This window comes from Salvelinus alpinus, chromosome 3, assembly GCF_045679555.1.
Source record: "Salvelinus alpinus chromosome 3, SLU_Salpinus.1, whole genome shotgun sequence".
Lineage (NCBI taxonomy): Eukaryota > Metazoa > Chordata > Actinopteri > Salmoniformes > Salmonidae > Salvelinus > Salvelinus alpinus.
Window position 1 is genome coordinate 84,633,146 of NC_092088.1, and position 22,161 is coordinate 84,655,306.

The window sequence follows — 22,161 nt, forward strand, 5'->3', positions numbered from 1 at the left end:
AAAACTCAGATGAGACAGCAGGAAATCAAGGGCCTGAATCAAATAAGCCAATGAACGGGGTGAAAAATGTCCTAAAAGGACACCTCTGTTTTGTTCCTCAAAGGACTGGGGGGCAAACTGGAGACAACTCTAATTACTCCTTAAATTACAAAATAAATCAGCAATAAAACTTTGCAGGCCAAAAAGGGGGCAATTGTCTAGTGTGGTGTTCCCCACTTTAGGGAAAACATTGGTGAGACAGAATAGAAAAGAATCCCTCCAAAGATTTTCTATTCGGTTCAGGTCTGGAGACTGGCTAGGCCACTCCAGGACCTTGAGATGCTTCTTACGGAGCCACTCCTTAGTTGCCCTGGCTGTATGTTTCGGGTCGTTGTCATGCTGGAAGACCCAGTCACGACCCATCTTCAATGCTCTTACTGAGGGAAGGAGGTTGTTGGCCAAGATCTCGCGATACATGGCCCCATCCAACCTCCCCTCAATACGGTGCAGTCGTCCTGTCCCCTTTAGAGAAAAGCATTCCCAGAGAATGATGTTTCTACCTCCATGCTTCACGGTTGGGATGGTGTTCTTGGGGTTGTACTCATCCGTCATCTTCTTCCAAACAGGGCGAGTAGAGTTTAGACCAAAAAGCTCTATTTTTGTCTCATCAGACCACATGACCTTCTCCCATTCCTCCTCTGGATCATCCAGATGGTCATTGGCAAACTTCAGACGGGCCTGGACATGCGCTGGCTTGAGCAGGGGGACCTTGCATGCGCTGCAGGATTTTAATCCATGACGGCGTAGTGTGTTACTAATGGTTTTCTTTGAGACTGTGGTCCCAGCTCTCTTCAGGTCATTGACCAGGTCCTGCCGTGTAGTTCTGGGCTGATCCCTCATCTTCCTCATGATCATTGATGCCCCACGAGGTGAGATCTTGCGTGGAGCCCCAGACCGAGGGTGATTGACCGTCATCTTGAACTTCTTCCATCTTCTAATAATTGCGCCAACAGTTGTTGCCTTCTCACCAAGCTGCTTGCCTATTGTCCTGTAGCCCATCCCAGCCTTGTGCAGGTCTACAATTTTATCCCTGATGTCCTTACACAGCTCTCTGGTCTTGGCCATTGTGGAGAGGTTGGAGTCTGTTTGATTGAGTGTGTGGACAGGTGTCTTTTATACAGGTAACGAGTTCAAACAGGTGCAGTTAATACAGGTAATGAGTGGAGAACAGGAGGGCTTCTTAAAGAAAAACTAACAGGTCTGTGAGAGCCGGAATTCTTACTGGTTGGTAGGTGATCAAATACTTATGTCATGCAATAAAATGCAAATTAATTACTTAAAAATCATACAATGTGATTTTCTGGATTTTTGTTTTAGATTCCGTCTCTCACAGTTGAAGTGTACCTATGATAAAAATTACACACCTCTACATGCTTTGTAAGTAGGAAAACCTGCAAAATCATCAGTGTATCAAATACTTGTTCTCCCCACTGTATATGTGTGTGTGTGTGTTTGTGTGTGCGTGTGCGTTTGAGTGTGTGTGTGTGTAGATTGTCTTAGCTCCGAGGGAAAACGCTAAGGTCAGCACATTAGCTAGCTACTCCACTATCTGTGGTGCACGCCAAGGATCCCAACATGCTATAGGACTGATTAGACAGCATGCTATAGCATTGGGTTGAAGAGAATCCTTTGGGACAAAACAAATGAAGTACTATGTTATTCAAGAACGAATACAATGACAAGCCTATGTATTTTCTACCCCATAACAAATGTTATTGGTTTTAACCAGAATTGTGTGAAAATATATTCATACGATGGCTTTAGTTGTTATACAGTGCCTTGCAAAATAATTCAAACCTCTTGGCGTTTTTCCTATTTTGTTGCATTACAACCTGTAATTTAAATTGATTTTTATTTGGAGTTCATGTAATGGACATACACAAAATAGTCCAAATTGGGGAAGTGAAATGAGAAAAATAGCTTATAAAAAACTACAAAATACAAAACAGAAAAGTGGTGCATGCATACGTATTCAATCCCTTTGCTATGAAGCCCCTAAATAAGATCTGGTGCAACCAATTACCTTCAGAAGTCACATATTTGGTTAAATAAAGTCCACCAGTGTTCAATCTAAGTGTCACATGATCTGTCACACGATCTCAGTATACCTGTTCTGAAACGCCCCAGAGTCTGCAATACCATTAAGCTAGGGGCACCACCAAGCAAAGGGCACCATGAAGACCAAGGAGCTCTCCAAACAGGTCAGGGACAAAGTTGTGGAGAAGTACAGATCAGGGTTGGGTTATAAAAAAATATCAGAGGACATTAAAGAGGCAACAAAGAGACCAAAGATAACCCTGAAGGAGCTGCAAAGCTCCACAACGGAGTTTGGAGTATCTGTCCATAGGACCACTTTAAGCCGTACACTCCACAGAGCTGTGCTTTATGGAAGAATGGCAAGAAAAAAGCCATTGCTTAAAGACAAAAGTAAGCAAACATGTTTGGTGTTCGCCAAAAGCCATGTGGGAGACTCCCCAAACATATGGAAGAAGGTACTATGGTCAGATGAGACTAAAATTGAGCTTTTTGGCAATCAAGGAAAACGCTATGTCTGGCGCAAACCGAACACCTCTCATCACCCCGAGAACACCATCCCATTTTCATCGGCATGGACTGGAAACTGGTCAGAATTGAAGGATTGATGGATGGCACTAAATACAGGGAAATTCTTGAGGGAAACCTGTTTTAGTCTTCCGGAGATTTGAGACTGGGACGAAGGTTCACCTTGCAGCAGTACAATGACCCTAAGCATACTGCTAAAGCAACACTCGAGTGGTTTAAGGGGAAATATTATAAAATGTATTGGAATGGCCTAGTCAAAGCCCAGACCTCATTCAAATTGAGAATCTGTGGGAGGACTTTAAGATTGCTATACACCAGCGGAACCCATCCAACTTGAATGAGGTGCAGGAGTTTTGCCTTGAAGAATGGGCAAAAAACCCAGTGGCTAGACGTGCCAAGCTTATAGAGACTTACCCCAGAGATTTACTGCTATAATTGCTGCAAAGGTGGCTCTACAAAGTATTGACTTCTGGGTTATAGTAGTTATGCTCAAGTTTTCAGATTTTTTGTCTTATTTCTTGTTTGTTTCACAATAAAACAAATTTGCATCTCAAAGTGGCAGGCATGCTGTGTAAATCAAATGATACAAACGCCCCCAAAATCCATTTTAATTCCAGGTTGTAAGGCAACAAAATAGGAAAAATGCAAAGGAGGTGTTGAATACTATCGCAAGTCACTGTATGGTAAATAGATAACACATAATAGGATATTGTATAGCTAGCTGTATGCTGCTACCAGTAAACGACGATGAGTGGGGAGGGTCTGTCTCTCTCCAGGCTTAGTGACCTGAGATGACAGGCAGTATGACTCCTGGTTAAAGAAGCAGCATAGGAGGGCAGTCACATAGAACAGAACAGCAGACAGACACAGAGGCCTTAGAGACATCTTCACCTCGCATCATCTCTTCTCCACTCTTCTCTGAAAACTGCCCCTTTAACCAGTCGACCTTCTCCACTATGAATGCATCAGAGTAACACGCACCCTCGCACTCCCAAGTGGCGCAGCGGTATAAGGCACTGCATCTCAGTGCAAGAGGCGTCACTACAGTCCCTGGTTTGAATCCAGCCTGTATCACATCTGGCCGTGATTGGGTGTCCCACACAATTGGCCCAGCGATGTTTGGCTGGGGCAGGCTGTCATTGTAAATAAGAATTTGTTCTTAACTGAATTGCCTATTTAAATTAATAAAATAAAAACAAAATACTCACAGGGACCAACACACACACCTGCACACACTTCTCAGCTCGCTCTTAGAGGCCCTTCTGCAGTGCTACATTTTCTAAGCACATTTCCCTTCCTTGAACACACATTTATTTTAATCATGTATGATTCATAGCCAGTCTGGAGGAGGCTTGTTAGGCAGCTCTGCTTATACATCATGTATATAATCAATACTTATACAATAATAAACAGTTACCAATTAGCTGCATTTCATATGCAGGACCCTTGGGAATTGGCTGCATTTTGTTTATAACAAAGATCAAGCTGTGTTAGCAGCTGGGGGTTGCTGCAACGATGCTACGGTATTGAGCAGATTACTGCAATGTTTTTAACTAGTGTTTGTAATTGTTTTTTCACAATTCCTACAAATTTAAATTGATCATGTCTGTGACATAGTGAGAGGTGGTAGGAGGTGATCGTTGGTAATGGCTGTGACATAGGGAGAGGTTGTAGGAGGTGCTCGTTGGTAATGGCTGTGACATAGGGAGAGGTGGTAGGAGGTGCTCGTTGGTAATGGCTGTGACATAGGGAGAGATGGTAGGAGGTGCTCGTTGGTAATGGCTGTGACATAGGGAGAGGTGGTAGGAGGTGCACGTTGGTAATGGCTGTGACATAGGGAGAGATGGTAGGAGATGCTCGTTGGTAATGTCTGTGACATAGGGAGAGATGGTAGGAGGTGCACGTTGGTAATGGCTGTGACATAGGGAGAGGTTGTAGGAGGTGCTCGTTGGTAATGGCTGTGACATAGGGAGAGGTTGTAGGAGGTGCTCGTTGGTAATGGCTGTGACATAGGGAGAGATGGTAGGAGGTGCTCGTTGGTAATGGCTGTGACATAGGTAGAGGTTGTAGGAGGTGCTCGTTGGTAATGGCTGTGGCATAGGGAGAGATGGTAGGAGGTGCTCGTTGGTAATGGCTGTGGCATAGGGAGAGGTGGTAGGAGGTGCACGTTGGTAATGGCTGTGACATAGGGAGAGGTTGTAGGAGGTGCTCGTTGGTAATGGCTGTGACATAGGTAGAGGTGGTAGGAGGTGCTCGTTGGTAATGTCTGCGGCATAGGGAGAGGTTGTAGGAGGTGCTCGTTGGTAATGGCTGTGACATAGGGAGAGGTTGTAGGAGGTGCTCGTTGGTAATGGCTGTGACATAGGGAGAGGTGGTAGGAGGTGCTCGTTGGTAATGGCTGTGACATAGGGAGAGGTGGTAGGAGGTGCTCGTAGGTAATGGCTGTGACATAGGGAGAGGTTGTAGGAGGTGCTCGTTGGTAATGGCTGTGACATAGGGAGAGGTGGTAGGAGGTGCTCGTTGGTAATGGCTGTGACATAGGGAGAGGTGGTAGGAGGTGCTCGTTGGTAATGGCTGTGACATAGGGAGAGGTTGTAGGAGGTGCTCGTTGGTAATGGCTGTGACATAGGGAGAGGTTGTTGGAGGTGCTCGTTGGTAATGGCTGTGGCATAGGGAGAGGTGGTAGGAGGTGCACGTTGGTAATGGCTGTGACATAGGGAGAGATGGTAGGAGGTGCTCGTAGGTAATGGCTGTGACATAGGGAGAGATGGTAGGAGGTGCTCGTTGGTAATGGCTGTGACATAGGGAGAGGTGGTAGGAGGTGCTCGTTGGTAATGGCTGTGACATAGGGAGAGGTGGTAGGAGGTGCTCGTTGGTAATGGCTGTGACATAGGGAGAGGTGGTAGGAGTTGCTCGTTGGTAATGGCTGTGACATAGGGAGAGAGGGTAGGAGGTGCTCGTTGGTAATGGCTGTGGCATAGGGAGAGTTGGTAGGAGGTGCTCGTTGCTAATGTCTGTGACATAGGGAGAGGTGGTAGGAGGTGCTCGTAGGTAATGCCTGTGACATAGGGAGAGGTGGTAGGAGGTGCTCGTTGGTAATGGCTGTGACATAGGGAGAGGTGGTAGGAGGTGCTCGTTGGTAATGGCTGTGACATAGGGAGAGGTGGTAGGAGGTGCTCGTTGGTAATGGCTGTGACATAGGGAGAGGTGGTAGGAGGTGCTCGTTGGTAATGTCTGTGACATAGGGAGAGGTTGTAGGAGGTGCTCGTTGGTAATGGCTGTGACATAGAGAGAGGTGGTAGGAGGTGCTCGTTGGTAATGTCTGTGACATAGGGAGAGGTTGTAGGAGGTGCTCGTTGGTAATGTCTGTGACATAGAGAGAGGTGGTAGGAGGTGCTCGTTGGTAATGTCTGTGACATAGGGAGAGGTGGTAGGAGGTGCTCGTTGGTAATGTCTGTGACATAGGGAGAGGTGGTAGGAGGTGCTCGTTGGTAATGTCTGTGACATAGGGAGAGGTGGTAGGAGGTGCTCATTGGTCATGGCTGTGACATAGGGAGAGGTTGTAGGAGCTGGTAGGGGTGGGGTAAGATTAAATATTTGGTTTGACCTTTACTGATGTGTAATAGCACAGAGAGACTAAACAGATTGATAATGTTTAGGACTATATAGAAAGGCAGGGGTTAGTGACTGAGGGCTATGGATACAAGGTCAACCACTCGGAGTAGTACAAAGAGCATGTCATCGTTGACGCCATCAGTGGTTTTTGAACGTTCTAATGAATTGATTGTTTGTTGAACATTCTTTGATTCTCATTGATTGGCTAATTGCAATGCTCTGAATGCAGTAGGAGTGAAGAGAGAATGTACATTCAGTTACAGTACTTACCTATTCAGCTGAGTAGTCTATGCTTATCTTTATGTGGTGTCTACAGTGTGCAGTATCTGTTCATATTTACAGTCTATTCAGAATCGAATCAAATTGTATTAGTCACATGCGCCGAATACAACAGGTGTAGAACTTACAGTGAAATGTTTACTTACAGGCTCTAACTAACAATGCAGTTTAAAAAAAATATGGATAAGAATAAGAGATAAAATGCATTTACACCTGTGAGCAAATATGGACATGGATGGCGTTCATGTGTAACACAGTATTATTCTGTTATAATGAAACAATTTGAAACAGAAAAATAGGACATGCGCATCAGCAGCAGTTTCCTTCCTGACTGCCGAAACCACTGGCTTTTGTCAAAATTTATAAAGATAACGCCTCATACACAGAGATTAAACACAATTACAGACCACTGTCTGATCTTCCACTGTGGATTGCATGCTGCTGCTATGGTTCATAGGCCTGGACTAATTTTAGGAGGGGAAGAAAATATTTACACTTGATCAATATTTATGAAATGGAAAGGAATAATAACATCGGAGTTTACTTGCTTGGATTATTATCTCTTTCTGTTTCTCTATCTTTGTGTCTCTCTCTCTCTCTTTGTGTCTCTTGATCGCTCTCTCTCTCTGTGTCTCTTGCTCTCTCTCTCTCTTTGTGTCTCTCTCTCTATCTTTGTCTCTCTCTCTCTCTCTTTCTCTTGCTCACTCTCTGTGTCTCTTGCTCTCTCTCTCTCTCTGTGTCTCTTGCTCTCTCTCTCTCTCTCTCTCTCTCTCTCTCTCTCTCTCTCTCTCTCTCTCTCTCTCTCTCTCTCTCTCTGTGTCTCTTTCTCTCTCTCTCTCTTTGTGTCTCTTGCTCTCTCTCTCTCTTTGTGTCTCTTGCTCTCTCTCTCTCTCTCTGTGTCTCTTGCTCTCTCTCTCTCTCTCTGTGTCTCTTACTCTCTCTCTGTGTCTCTTGCTCTCTCTCTCTCTCTCTGTAGCTGTGTCTCTTGCTCTCTCTCTCTCTCTCTGTGTCTCTTGCTCTCTCTCTCTCTTTGTGTCTCTTGCTCTCTCTCTCTCTGTGTCTCTTGCTCTCTCGCTCTCTCTGTGTCTCTTGCTCTCTCGCTCTCTCTGTGTCTCTTGCTCTCTCTCTCTCTTTGTGTCTCTTGCTCTCTCTCTCTCTCTCTCTCTCTCTCTCTCTCTCTCTCTCTCTCTCTCTCTCTCTCTCTCTCTCTCTCTCTCTCTCTCTCTCTCTCTCTCTCTCTCTCTCACACACACACACACAGCCACAGACATGAACTGAGCTCTATGGAAATGGGCAGGCAAGCAGGAAGCCAGTAAGAGAGGATGATGTCTGGGTTGATTTCTCCATCCCTTTGTGGACAGAAAGAAACAGTCTGGGACACTGACGGACTGGGTAGGGATGGGATGGGGAGAGGCTGTGTCTATTTCGGGGGTCCCAATGCCTATATGCATTACCTAGAAACTAGGCCATCGTTTGATATAAAGGGGGTGTGTGAGTCTCGAAAGCCTTGAACGCTAACCCACACATGCAATAGAATGGGAAATATATCCCTGAAAATCCCATTTACATCTGGACAACATTGCTGTCTTCTCCTCTGTGGCACGAAACACTGGGGAGCCAATTAGCCAAGCTCGGGTTCCACCCAATACCCAATCAGAGAGAGGTGTCAAGGCTCTACATTATATCCGATCAGAGGGAGCCAGGAAAATGACTTGCCTGTATATAGATTATATTGTGTAGACTACTTTGCCCTGTTTACAATGTTCTTCATTCCTAGATTTGTTTTGATTGCAGAGTATTGCACTTGCTTGTTTATCAAAGGGGATGTCTTGTTCAATTCTTAATTAGTTATGCCAACACACTGTTTTGAATGTCTGCAGTAAAATATATAATATGAAGGCAGCCCCAACCGCTGTGTATCAATCCACTGTGAACACGGGAAGTACATACCACATTACCTTTAGTCTTTTGACATTAAGGACGTCATTTTAGATAATACTTTAAGTGTCAGAAGACACTGTCTTATTCTGAATACTTTTAGAAACACCCGAAGAAAAAAAAAGGTACATGTATATATTTTGTTTATGTTTCCCTGGAAAAACAACCTCCTTCTCCAGCTTTTGAAGCAACCTCAACTATCAACACATTTTCTCCCTGCTATTACACAAACTCACCACTAGTTGTGCAAAACAATACGACACACATATTCTGGGCAATTGAAGAGTGAATAAACAAATCCTTAAAGGTTGTGAGGTGAATTAAATGACCGCCTATTATCTTGTTATTATGCCTGTGAATGTCAGCCAGACAGTTTGTGAGGCAGAGCCCTTCCTCTGACTTGTTTCTTTGGTCTGTGGCTGATCTGGCATTAGACCTCCTTCAAGCCCAGTGCACCTATACCCAAGGGGTGAACTCTAAGCCTATTCCCTGGTCCATCAATTTGGCATGAAAGCGATTCAATGTTCACTGCTCCAAGACAAGCAATCACTTCATAGCCTCAAAACAACAACTTCAACCACAACTGGCTTGGTTTTCATTGGCCTCTCTTCTTTTTTATTTCTCTTTTATTTGTTATTTTGTGCATGGGGGCAGAAAACGCCCCCTGGGCTGTGCCCTATGAGCACGGAGGCAGAAAACGCCCCCTGGGCTGTGCCCTATGAGCACGGAGGCAGAAAACGCCACCTGGGCTGTACCCTATGAGCACGGAGGCAGAAAACGCCACCTGGGCTGTGCCCTATGAGCACGGAGGCAGAAAACGCCACCTGGGCAGTACCCTATAAGCACGGAGGCAGAAAACGCCCCCTGGGCTGTGCCCTATGAGCACGGAGGCAGAAAACGCCACCTGGGCAGTACCCTATGAGCACGGAGGCAGAAAACGCCCCCTGGGCTGTGCCCTATGAGCACGGAGGCAGAAAACGCCCCCTGGGCTGTGCCCTATGAGCACGGAGGCAGAAAACGCCCCCTGGGCTGTGCCCAATGAGCACGGAGGCAGAAACGCCCTATGCAGCATCATGTGTATTTCTTCACGACAACAGCACTTGAGGAGGCCAAATAGTGTTGTCTCTCCTTGGCTAGACACACACAAAAGGAACTTCAGAGACGTAGGAGCCAGTCACCCCATCTTTCCCTATACACAGTGACCTTATATGATTCCTGGTCATACAGTCTAGTCTGCATGTCTGCACGGAATCCAGCTTCCAATAGAACTGCTAGAATCAATCAGAAGCAATAAGCTTCATTATTCAAAGAACATTTCTTTAGATGACAAGAAAACAAACATACATAACAATCAGGACAAATAATTTTCATCAATTCTTACATTGGATTATAAAAATGTACCTGCATGTGTTCATTTACACAACAATGAATATGAATGTATTATATACCATACTTCACATGTCTGTGTCTCCAGATGGAGAGTATTATAATAGGCCTACAGTGTATTATCTGTCATGTTTCTAGATGTAATATGTCACACTTGATTGCAGCATATGTCTAGCAGTGTCATAGCAGACATTGGCATAAACAGTGATCTTACGTTAGGCTGGTGGTTGAAGACATGATTCGTCCTTGGCTATTGAGGTCAGATGCATCATCGGAAATAGAACAGCTAACACCAGAAAACTCCGAATATTTGGACAGTTATGAGAACATATTGTGTTGTTGGGTTACATATAATGCACTGTATGTCAAATACGTTACATGACCAAACGTATGTGGACACCTGCTTGTCGAACATCTCATTCCAAAGTCGTGGGCATTAATATGGATTTGGTCCCCCCTTTGCTGCTACAACAGCCTCCACTCTTCTGGGAAGGCTTTCCACGAGATGCTGAAACATTGCTGTTGGGGCTTGCTTCCATTCAGCCACAAGATCATTAGTGAGGTCGGGCACTGATGTTGGGCAATTAGATCTGGCTCGCAGTCAGCATTCCAATTCATCCAAAAGGTGTTTGATGAGGTTGAGGTCAGGGTTCTGTGCAGGCCAGTCAAGTTCTTCCAGACCGATCTCGACAAACCATTTCTGCATGACCTTGCTTTGTGCACGGGGGCATTGTCATGCTGAAACAGGAAAGGACCTTCCCCAAACTGTTGCCACAAAGTTGGAAGCACAGAATCATCTAGAATGTCATTATGCTGTAGTGTTACGATTTCCCTTCACTGGAACTAAGGGGCCAAGCCTGAACATTTAAAAACAGCCCCAGACCAATATTCCTCATCCACCAAACTTTAAAGTTGGCACTATGTATTGGGGCAGGTAGCGTTCTCCTGGCATTCACCAAACTCAGATTCGTCCGTCGGACTGCCAGATGGTAAATCGTGATTCATCACTCCAGAGAATGCGTTTCCACTGCTCCAGAGTCCAATGGCGGTGAGCTTTACACCACTCCAGCCAACTCTTGGCATTGCGCATGGTGATCATGTCCCTTGATCACATCGACAGCATAATCGCATTTTGGTACACCAGAAGTACATTAGTTTCCAATGGAACGCTGCGTTTGCCCTGCAGCATTGCATTGCAGAGGCAGTTGCAGTGTGTTCTGTGCGGTGCATATGTTGGATTTATCAAATGTATGTGTCAAACTGTATGCATAGACGGCTTGACAAATGGTAGCAGAAGGAGAATTTTGAACTTTTGTTGCACACATATCCAGATGATGCTGCGTAACATTTTGCGCAATGACATTTCATGAAGCTCCCGACGAACAGTTCTTGTGCTGACTCTTGTGCTAACGTTGCTTCCAGGGGCAGTTTGGACCTCGGCAGTGAGTTTCACAAACCAGGACAGAGCATTTTTACGCGCTACGCACTTCAGCTCTCGGCGGTCCTGTTCTGTGAATATGTGTGGTCTCAACACTTCCCGGCTGTGCCTTTGTTGCTTCTAGACATTTCACTTCACAATAACAGCACTTACAGTTGACTGGGCCAGCTCTAGCAGGGCAGAACTTTGACAAACTGACTTGTTGGAAAGGCGGCATCATATGAAGGTGCCACACTGAAAGTCACTGAGCTCTTCAGTAAGGCCATTCTCCTACCAATGTTTGTCTATGGAGATTGCATGGCGGTGTGCTCGATTTTATACACCTGTCAGCAATGGGTGTGGCTGAAAGAGCAGAAGCCACATATTTGAAGGGGTGTCTACATGCTTTTGTTTATATAGTGTACATGCATAGACTTTTCAAATGGCTTGAGGTCATAACGAGATATTTTTATCACTGAAAAAAGGAAAACATAGAACCACAAAAAGAATAAAAAAAGAGTCCAAACTGGAAAGTTTTATCTCAATCTCTTCATTCAAATACTCAATCATGGACACTTTTACTGACAGTTGTGGCTGCTTTGTGTGATATATTGTTGTCTCTACCTTCTTGCCCTTTGTGCTGTCTGTGCCCAATAATTGTTATACCCTGTTTAGTGCTGCTACCATGTTGTGCTGCTGCCATGTTCTGTTGCTACCATGTTGTTGTCATGTTGTGTTTCTACCATGTTGTTGTCATGTTCTGTTGCTACCATGTAGTTGTCATGTTGTGTTGATACCATGCTGTGTTGTCATGTGTTGCTGCCATGCTATGTTGTTGTCTTTGGTCTCTCTCTATGTAGTGTTGTGTTGTCTCTCTTGTTGTGATGTGTGTTTTGTCCAGCCTCCGTCCCCGCAAGAGGCCTTTTGCCTTTTGGTAGGCCGTCATTGGAAATAATAAATTGTTCTTAACTGGCTTGCCTAGTTAAAGGTTAAATAAATAAATTGTGCTTTTCTTGGTCTTTGTCATGTGAACAAACATAGGAGTTGGCTATACATCACAGACAGATCGCAGACCAGGATCACAGACAGATCTCAGACCAGGCTCACAGACCAGGATATACAGCACAAACAGATCTCAGACCAGGCTCATAGACCAAGATATACAGCACAGACATACAGTTCTCAGAACAGGCTCACAGACAGATCTCAGACCAGGCTCACAGACAGATCCCAGACCAGGCTCACAGACAGATCTCAGACCAGGCTCACAGTCCAGGATATACAGCACAAACAGATCTCAGACCAGGCTCATAGACCAAGATATACAGCACAGACATACAATATCTCAGAACAGGCTCACAGACAGATCTCAGACCAGGCTCACAGACAGATCCCAGACCAGGCTCACAGACAGATCTCAGACCAGGTTCACAGACAGATCTCAGACGAGGCTCACAGACCAGGATATACAGCACAAACAGATCTCAGACCAGGCTCATAGACCAAGATATACAGCACAGACATACAATATCTCAGAACAGGCTCACAGACAGATCTCAGACCAGGCTCACAGACAGATCCCAGACCAGGCTCACAGACAGATCTCAGACCAGGTTCACAGACAGATCTCAGACCAGGCTCACAGACCAGGATATACAGCACAAACAGATCTCAGACCAGGCTCATAGACCAAGATATACAGCACAGACATACAGTTCTCAGAACAGGCTCACAGACAGATCTCAGACCAGGCTCACAGACAGATCCCAGACCAGGCTCACAGACAGATCTCAGACCAGGCTCACAGTCCAGGATATACAGCACAAACAGATCTTAGACCAGGCTCATAGACCAAGATATACAGCACAGACATACAATATCTCAGAACAGGCTCACAGACAGATCTCAGACCAGGCTCACAGACAGATCTCAGACCATGCTCACAGACAGATCCCAGACCAGGCTCACAGACAGAGCCCAGACCAGGCTCACAGACAGAGCTCAGACCAGGATAAGACACATAACAAGAAAAGATAATGTCAGGTCTTAATTATTGGTACCCTTGAGAAAAATGAAACATTTTAGACCTGACTGTACAGAGAATAAGAAGAGCAGAAGGTTAGGGCCCTGCCCTATGCAGTCCTCTGCTCCAGCCCAGCCTCTCCAACCCAATGTGTTTTGTGTGTATAAGTACGGTATATTGTTTAGACAAAGCAGAAGACAAATGTCTAATAAATAATAATGCTAAAGTATATCGTATCTTAAGTTCTGAGTTCTCCTACCTGATGAGGTTCCCGTGGCGTCGTCTGCTTCACTTTCCTACTGGACGCCATTGTGGTGGTGATCTCCATAATGGAGGTGGACGTCTCCGACCGGTTGTCCGTGTTGGCACTGGACTGTGGCGTGATGGAAGAGGGTGACTCTCCCACCAGTCTCACGCTCCCCTGGATGCGGATGTTAGGATCTCCTTCCGTGGCCATGTTGAACACCTTCAGCCCGTTATAGTAGAGGCCTGAGAGCTGGCCCTGAAACGAGCGACTCCTGTCCCTGTCCCAGCCACCTATCTGTATGGTGGTCTGGCTGTTGAAGATAGTGAGCTGCCGACCTGTGGGAAAACAATGTTACATATATACAACAATCTATGTTGGATGGAATGTGGACGGACTCTGCCACCACTAACTCCCTACTTGTATGTTGAGTCAAAACAGAAATAAAAAATTAAAGCGTGATGAAAAATAATTGCGCATAGGAACACAGATTATTTGCCCAGTCGGCTAATGAGTTGCGATAAATTACCCATTGCTAGAGGCAAGCCTCTCATGGTAATTTATTGCGGTTAGAATGATGGGATGGAACCACACAGACTCAAAGGGAGAAAGAATAAAGCAAAAAGTTGTGGTAAATCAATGTACTGCAGCTTTGCTAAAAGGACAATCAAGTCAATTTAACTGCGGGTAAGTATGCAAATCTAGTATTACTTGACAGCATTGGGCTAAACTGCAATTTATTTATTCCTTGAAATAATAGGAGAATATTAGAAGTGTGAGTTTTTATATGTGATGGAATTTAAAAAGGGACAGTTTGTCTGTGGGAAATTGCCTGTGGTGAAAATAGAGTTGACAGATGTGTCATCTTACAGGCTCCAATTATCCTCTTAGAATAGCTTGACACTTGAATTTCTTTGAAAACACTCACCACTTTAATTTTTTTAATGATTATATAGAAGTTTTAAGTTTCATTATCATAATAAAAAACATAATTCATAGTTATAGTATGTATAGAAGTTTTGAGTTTCATTACTATATTTAACATACAATTCTAAAGTAAAAATTATATTTAACATACATTTCAAAAGTTTTGCCAAAGTTAAAATTATTCATTTGACATTTATCATCATCCCAAGACCGCCTTTTAGCAAGAAGTGAATGCAACTTAACATTTACACTGAGTTTTGAAAAATGAGGGACATAACAAAAGTGTCATTGGTGACAGTAAAATAAAAGGGAACATAAAAACTGAAACAGAACACATCAAAATGAAAAATAATCATGGTGGGAGATACAACTTGGTTTCTAGAAACATACAAAAAGGCATGCACTCAAACTTTTGACTTTTATGATACATTGCCTTGATATTCATTCCCTATACATATTTACAATATCCGTTAAAGGGACTCACTTTCTTTATGCCAATTAATATTGCACTCTATTTATCATTGAACATTTCTAGAAGTTGAATCAGTATGATCCATTATAAACAACCACATATATGTATATATGTGTATAAAACACAACACTACAAATATCAACAGAATGTATAATTTAACTGGACCTTTATTAGTTGATCATTTAGGTATCAAATGACAACAATGTTATAATAATTTATATACATTTTAACAGTGTTGATATTACTTCAGGAAATAGTTAGATTTATGTTTACAGTCCCTTTAACCTGAAGCTGACATCTCTAAAAAGAAAGTGTGCAATGTTACTAACAAGCTACATTTAACTGTTTTTAAATTATTTAGTTTTATTGAAGTTTTACTGAACATTAATTTTTTTAAGGTTTATTGGTTACAAAAAGTTTTACTGGGTTATGACCAAATTATTTTAATTTGAAGTTTTAATCAATGTTTTTACCTTTGTCGAGTAGCCATTCGTCAACTACTCGACCAAGTCGATATGGGATTCGCTGTCTAGCAATCGCCAGGCGTTCGTTATCATTGTTGCCTTTAAAGTTTAAAGAGACATTTCAGTGGTTAAAGTCTGTAAAGTCAAAGGTTAAATGTCAATACTTAATTCTTGAGCTATAACAACTGCCACAAAGTTTTTAATACGTTTTAGACGTTTAAAATAAACAAAAAGTTACCTACAACATTTCATCGACCCAACTTCACTTACTCAAATCATTTAGTTTTAATTTTAGCCAACCAATTATTCCTATATTAATTGAGAATTAGCACGCTGAAGTTTCAACTAGGTTAATAGAGTTATGTTAATGTATAAACAAAAACCAAATCACAAATTTAAACATTTTCATAACATAAGTCTTGCCAAAATGATTTGCAAAACACATTTTTTTATTTCCTTGCTTTCTTTTTGGCAGACTTTTTAGCTAGTTATACATTCCCAGAATGTATTGTTTGTGAAAAACATTCAACGTTTTGCACACAGTTGATGATTTAGAGAACATAACTAAGTATATACATATATAGCACACCCATTCCCCAGTTAAACAAGTTGACTAATAACCAGGTGACAATAAGCCAGCAACAAATCATCAATCAACATAGGCATTTCACAAATCAAAGAAACAACATATTTAGGTGTCAAAATAGGTGCACACATACTGGAACACTATTCCAATAGCAGTGAAGGCTTTGACAATGGCTACACTAAGAGTCAGGGTAATGTCGCTGACGGCTTTGACAATAGAAACACTAAGACTCAGGGTAATGACGCTGACGGCTTTGACAATGGATACAGTAAGAGTCAGGGTAATGATGCTGAAGGCTTTGACCATGGCTACACTAAGGAGTCAGGGTAATGATGCTGAAGGCTTTGACAATGGCTACACTAAGGAGTCAGGGTAATGATGCTGAAGGCTTTGACAATGGCTACACTAAGGAGTCAGGGTAATGACAATGAAAAGGATATCATCACTCTCATCCTCTCATTCCCGGTAGACGTACATGCAAATGAGATTGATAACAACAATAATCTCCTTAATTGCTTTGAGTTTAACCAGTTTTTCTGTAGATGTCAAAAGCAGTGTGGCTTGTGGGTGGATAAAAGAAACTTAAAAACAGAAACTGTGAGAAACAGATAGAGAGATTAAACTGAACCAAACAATACTTGAGAGGAATAGAAGGAGCTTGTGATAGAGGCAAGAGTGGTGAACTCTTGGTGTTGATGAGACCAAACTCTGCATCACCCTTTGGATGCGTACCAAATAGCAGTGGTGGAAAAAGTAGCCGATTGTCATACTTGAGTAAAAGTAAAGATACCTTAAAAGAAAAGGACTGAAGTAAAAGTGAAAGTCACCCAGTGGAATACTACTTGAGTAAAAGTCTAATGGTATTTGGTTTTAAATGTACTTTAATTATCAAAAACTAAAAGACAGGCAGCTGTCTATCGTTATCTCTGATTGGGGATCATACGTAGGCAGCCTTTAGCAGCTTTAGTTTGTGGGACCTTGTTTGTGTGTAGTTGCGTTCTGCACTGCATGTAGCTTCACGTTCTGTCCTGCCTGCAGCTATGGAACCCTGACCTGTTCACCGGACGTGCTACCTGTCCCAGACCTGCTGTTTTCAACTCTCTAGAGACCGCAGGAGCGGTAGAGATACTCTTAATGATCGGCTATGAAAAGCCAACTGACATTTACTCCTGAGGTGCTGACTTGCTGCACCCTCGACAACTACTGTGATTATTATTATTTGACCATGCTGGTCATTTATGAACATTTCAACATCTTGGCTATGTTCTGTTATAATCTCCACCCGGCACAGTCAGAAGAGGACTGGCCACCCCTCATAGCCTGGTTCCTCTCTAGGTTTCTTCCTAGGTTTTGGCCTTTCTAGGGAGTTTTTCCTAGCCACCGTGCTTCTACACCTGCATTGCTTGCTGTTTGGGGTTTTAGGCTGGGTTTCTGTACAGCACTTTGAGATATCAGCTGATGTACGAAGGGCTATATATATATATTTGATTTGATTTGATTTGGTTGTATTTATTTTTATTTTTTTCGTGTTCATCAAATAACCACGCTGCACCTTGGTCTGATTCGTCCGTCAACGAACGTGACAGCACCACTTTTCCTTTTTACATTTGTTAAATTTCACTTCACCAATTTGGACTATTTTGTGTATGTCCATTACATGAAATGAAAATAAAAATCAATTTAAATTACAGGTTGTAATGGTTCAAAATAGAAAAAATGCCAAGGGGGATGAATACTTTTGCAAGGCATTGAAATTGGTTTATTAAGTTCATAACTGTGTACTCTCATCTAACAATAGCATGGTATTGTTTCACTGTAATAGCTATTGTAAATTGGACAGTGTAGTTAGATTAACAATAATTTAAGATTTCTGACAATATCAGATATGTCTATGTCCTGGGAGATTTTCTTGTTGTTTACAACCTCACGCTAATCGCATTAGCCTACATTAGCTCAACCGTCCCACGGGGGACACACCGATCCAGTAGAGGAAACACATTTTTTCTTAAGTACTTTACATCACTGCCAAATAGCCCCCTATTCCCTATATTGTGCACTACATTCGACAATGTCAAAAGTAGTGCACTATGTGAGGAATAGTGTTCTATTTGGGACACGGTCTTTCTCAAGACCAATCACATCTACAGAAAGAGAAAAGAGGACTTTCACTACAGTGATCGTTGCCACTGAGTGCATTCTCCCCTTGTTCTTACCCACGGCCATGGTCTTTTTCTGAGATTGAATTCTGACTCGCTCCATTCTTCCGGCAGATTGACAATGTTTTGTCACATCAGAACATTAATTCTGTGTGGGCAGGTAAAGGTTCAGGGGACTAACAGTAATTTGGTGTGGAGTGTGGAGCAAGAACGAACAGCATCAATTATTGGAGAAGGGATGGGGAAGAGAGAGAGAGAGAGAGAGAGAGAGAGAGAGAGAGAGAGAGAGAGAGAGAGAGAGAGAGAGAGAGAGAGAGAGAGAGAGAGAGAGAGAGAGAGAGAGAGAGAGAGAGAGAGCGAAAGAGAGAGAGAGAGCGAAAGAGAGAGAGAGAGCGAAAGAGAGAGAGGGAGAGAGAAAGAAGAGAGAGAGAGGGAGGGAGAAAGAGTTGTCCATAGGAGAGAGAGAGACAAAGAGAGACAGAAAGAGAAAGAAAAAGAGAGTTAGACAGCGAGAGAGAGCGAGAGGCATGGAGTGGGATGGATAGTAGCAGGGTTGCAGGGGTTGAAGGAGGTCAGGCTCGGAGCTCATGACTCAAAGCAGATCTTACAGGAACTAAGTCTGACTCAACAGGATGAGATGGGGACATGGAGGGGCCTTGCAAAGGATTCTTCTTATCATGTCAGTTGGAGTTAAGGGATAGACAGGGACAGGGTTTGGCTTGTGAACCCTCCCCTCTCTGTCCTGTATCTTCCCTGTCTACACATCACATGGAGGCTGCAGGAAGGTCTGGTGGTGAAAGGTAAGATAGTGAACTGTCATTCTGAATTAGGAGATCAGGCCTTACAGGAGATACAGACAACAAGTAAAGTATCTACCCCTGTATCTAATGTCTACACAGCAACTGGTGAGGGCACCACTGGAGAGTCGAGGAGGCTCTGGTAAGGTGGGTGAGGAGGCTTCTGACAGTGTGTTTGGCAGAACAAGCTACTGACAGTCTGTACTTGTGACAGGGAGGTGAGTGAGAGACCAGTAGATTGGAAGGATGGGAGTTCCACTCATGGTGAGTGATACCCAAGACTGTAAAAATGAGGCCCAATGCATCTCTGCTAAGCACTCAGCTTTAAGCAGTTAGACTGACTAGCATTCTGGCCAGGGGGTGTACTTGTACAGAAACAGAACATATGCTCCTGCTCCTATGATCCGTTCCAGCTCACACAAGCCAAGACTACTTACAGTATATTTTACCACAGAATGAAGCAAAATATTGGGCATTATATTCTAAGTGGATTACTACAGTAGTATTTATATTGGGTCTTAGCCAGTTCGGAGGGAGGGTGTGGTTACTGGTGGACCTTCATCCCTTATATATGACAGTGACAGGTTGTTGGTTGGACCACAGTGACAGGATGCTGGTTGGTTGGACCACAGTGACAGGCTGTTGGTTGGACCACAGTGACAGGATGCTGGTTGGTTGGACCACAGTGACAGGCTGTTGGTTAGACCACAGTGACAGGATGCTGGTTGGTTGGACCACAGTGACAGGATGTTGGTTGGACCACAGTGACAGGCTGTTGGTTGGACCACAGTGGCAGGTTGTTGGTTGGTTGGACCACAATGACAGGATGCTGGTTGGTTGGACCACAGTGACAGGATGTTGGTTGGTTGGACCACAGTGGCATGTTGTTGGTTGGTTGGACCACAATGACAGGTTGTTGGTTGGTTGGACCACAGTGACAGGTGGTTGGTTGGACCACAGTGACAGAATGCTGGTTGGTTGGACCACAGTTACAGGTTGTTGGTTGGTTGGACCACAGTGACAGGCTGTTGGTTGGACCACAGTGACAGGATGCTGGTTGGTTGGACCACAGTGGCAGGATGCTGGTTGGTTGGACCACAGTGGCAGGATGCTGGTTGGTTGGACCACAGTGGCAGGATGTTGGTTGGTTGGACCACAGTGACAGGGTTCTGGTTGATGGACCACAGTGACAGGTTGTTGGTTGGTTGGACCACAGTGACAGGCTGTTGGTTGGACCACAGTGACAGGATGCTGGTTGGTTGGACCACAGTGGCAGGATGCTGGTTGGTTGGACCACAGTGGCAGGATGTTGGTTGGTTGGACCACAGTGACAGGGTTCTGGTTGATGGACCACAGTGACAGGATGCTGGTTGGTTGGACCACAGTGGCAGGATGCTGGTTGGGTGGACCACAGTGACATGATGCTGGTTGGTTGGACCACAGTGACATGCTGCTGGTTGGTTGGACCACAGTGGCAGGTTGTTGGTTGGGCTGACCACAGTGACAGGATGCTGGTTGGTTGGACCACAGTGGCAGGTTGTTGGTTGGTTGGACCACAGTGACAGGTTGTTGGTTGGTGGACCACAGTGACAGGATGCTGGTTGGTTGGACCACAGTGGCAGGATGCTGGTTGGTTGGACCACAGTGGCAGGATGTTGGTTGGTTGGACCACAGTGACAGGGTTCTGGTTGATGGACCACAGTGACAGGATGCTGGTTGGTTGGACCACAGTGGCAGGATGCTGGTTGGGTGGACCACAGTGACATGATGCTGGTTGGTTGGACCACAGTGACATGCTGCTGGTTGGTTGGACCACAGTGGCAGGTTGTTGGTTGGGCTGACCACAGTGACAGGATGCTGGTTGGTTGGACCACAGTGACAGGATGCTGGCTGGTGGACCACAGTGACAGGCTGTTGGTTGGTGGACCACAGTGACAAGATGCTGGTTGGTGGACCACAGTGACTTGTTGCTGGTTGGTTGGACCACAGTGACAGGTTGTTGGTTGGACCACAGTGACATGTTGTTGGTTGGTTGGACTACAGTGACAGGATGTTGGTTGGTTGGAACACAGTGACAGGATGTTGGTTGGTTGGACCACAGTGACAGGTTGTTGGTTGGTTGGACCACAGTGACAGGTTGTTGGTTGGACCACAGTGACATGTTGTTGGTTGGTTGGACCACAGTGACAGGATGTTGGTTGGTTGGAACACAGTGACAGGATGTTGGTTGGTTGGACCACAGTGACAGGTTGTTGGTTGGTTGGACCACAGTGACAGGTTGTTGGTTGGACTACAGTGACAGGATGTTGGTTGGTTGGAACACAGTGACAGGATGTTGGTTGGTTGGACCACAGTGACATGTTGTTGGTTGGTGGACCACAGTGACAGGTTGTTTGTTGGTTGGACCACAGTGACAGGTGGTTGGTTGGACCACAGTGACAGGATGTTGGTTGGTGGACCACAGTGACAGGTGGTTGGTTGGACCACAGTGACAGGTGGTTGGTTGGACCACAGTGACAGGATGCTGGTTGGTTGGACCACAGTGACATGTTGTTGGTTGGTTGGACCACAGTGACAGGTTGTTGGTTGGTTGGACCACAGTGACAGGCTGTTGGTTGATTGGACCACAGTGACTGGGTGCTGGTTGGTTGGACCACAGTGACAGGATGCTGGTTGGACCACAGTGGCAGGTTGTTGGTTGGTTGGACCACAGTGACAGGATGCTGGTTGGTTGGACCACAGTGACAGGATGCTGGTTGGTTGGACCACAGTGACAGGATGCTGGTTGGTTGGACCACAGTGACAGGATGCTGGTTGGTTGGACCACAGTGACAGGATGCTGGTTGGTTGGACCACAGTGACAGGATGCTGGTTGGTTGGACCACAGTGGCAGGTTGTTGGTTGGTTGCACCACAATGACAGGATGCTGGTTGGTTGGACCACAGTGACAGGATGTTGGTTGGTTGGACCACAGTGACAGGGTGGTTGGTTGGACCACAGTGACAGAATGCTGGTTGGGCTGACCACAGTGACAGGATGCTGGTTGGTTGGACCACAGTGACAGGCTGTTGGTTGGTTGGACCACAGTGACAGGTTGTTGGTTGGTTGGACCACAGTGACAGGCTGTTGGTTGAACCACAGTGACAGGATGCTGGTTGGTTGGACCACAGTGGCAGGATGTTGGTTGGTTGGACCACAGTGACAGGGTTCTGGTTGATGGACCACAGTGACAGGATGCAGGTTGGTTGGACCACAG

At 44.7% G+C, this 22,161-nt stretch overlaps 1 protein-coding gene across 22 annotated transcripts in view; it reads right to left on the minus strand.

Moving 5' to 3' along the window:
- The window catches only part of LOC139571467 (neurexin-1a-like), an 865,000-nt gene that overhangs the window by 146,991 nt on the left and 695,848 nt on the right, over nt 1-22,161 (minus strand). For 11 of the 22 annotated variants that reach the window (XM_071394376.1, XM_071394368.1, XM_071394381.1 and 8 more), the window contains 2 exons: nt 15,376-15,465; nt 13,519-13,841 (listed from right to left, as the gene is read on the minus strand). In XM_071394376.1, the coding sequence (XP_071250477.1) occupies nt 13,519-13,841; nt 15,376-15,465 (413 nt within the window). The remainder of the gene's footprint in view (nt 1-13,518; nt 13,842-15,375; nt 15,466-22,161) is intronic. The other 11 variants (XM_071394377.1, XM_071394372.1, XM_071394379.1 and 8 more) reach the window with 1 other exon arrangement.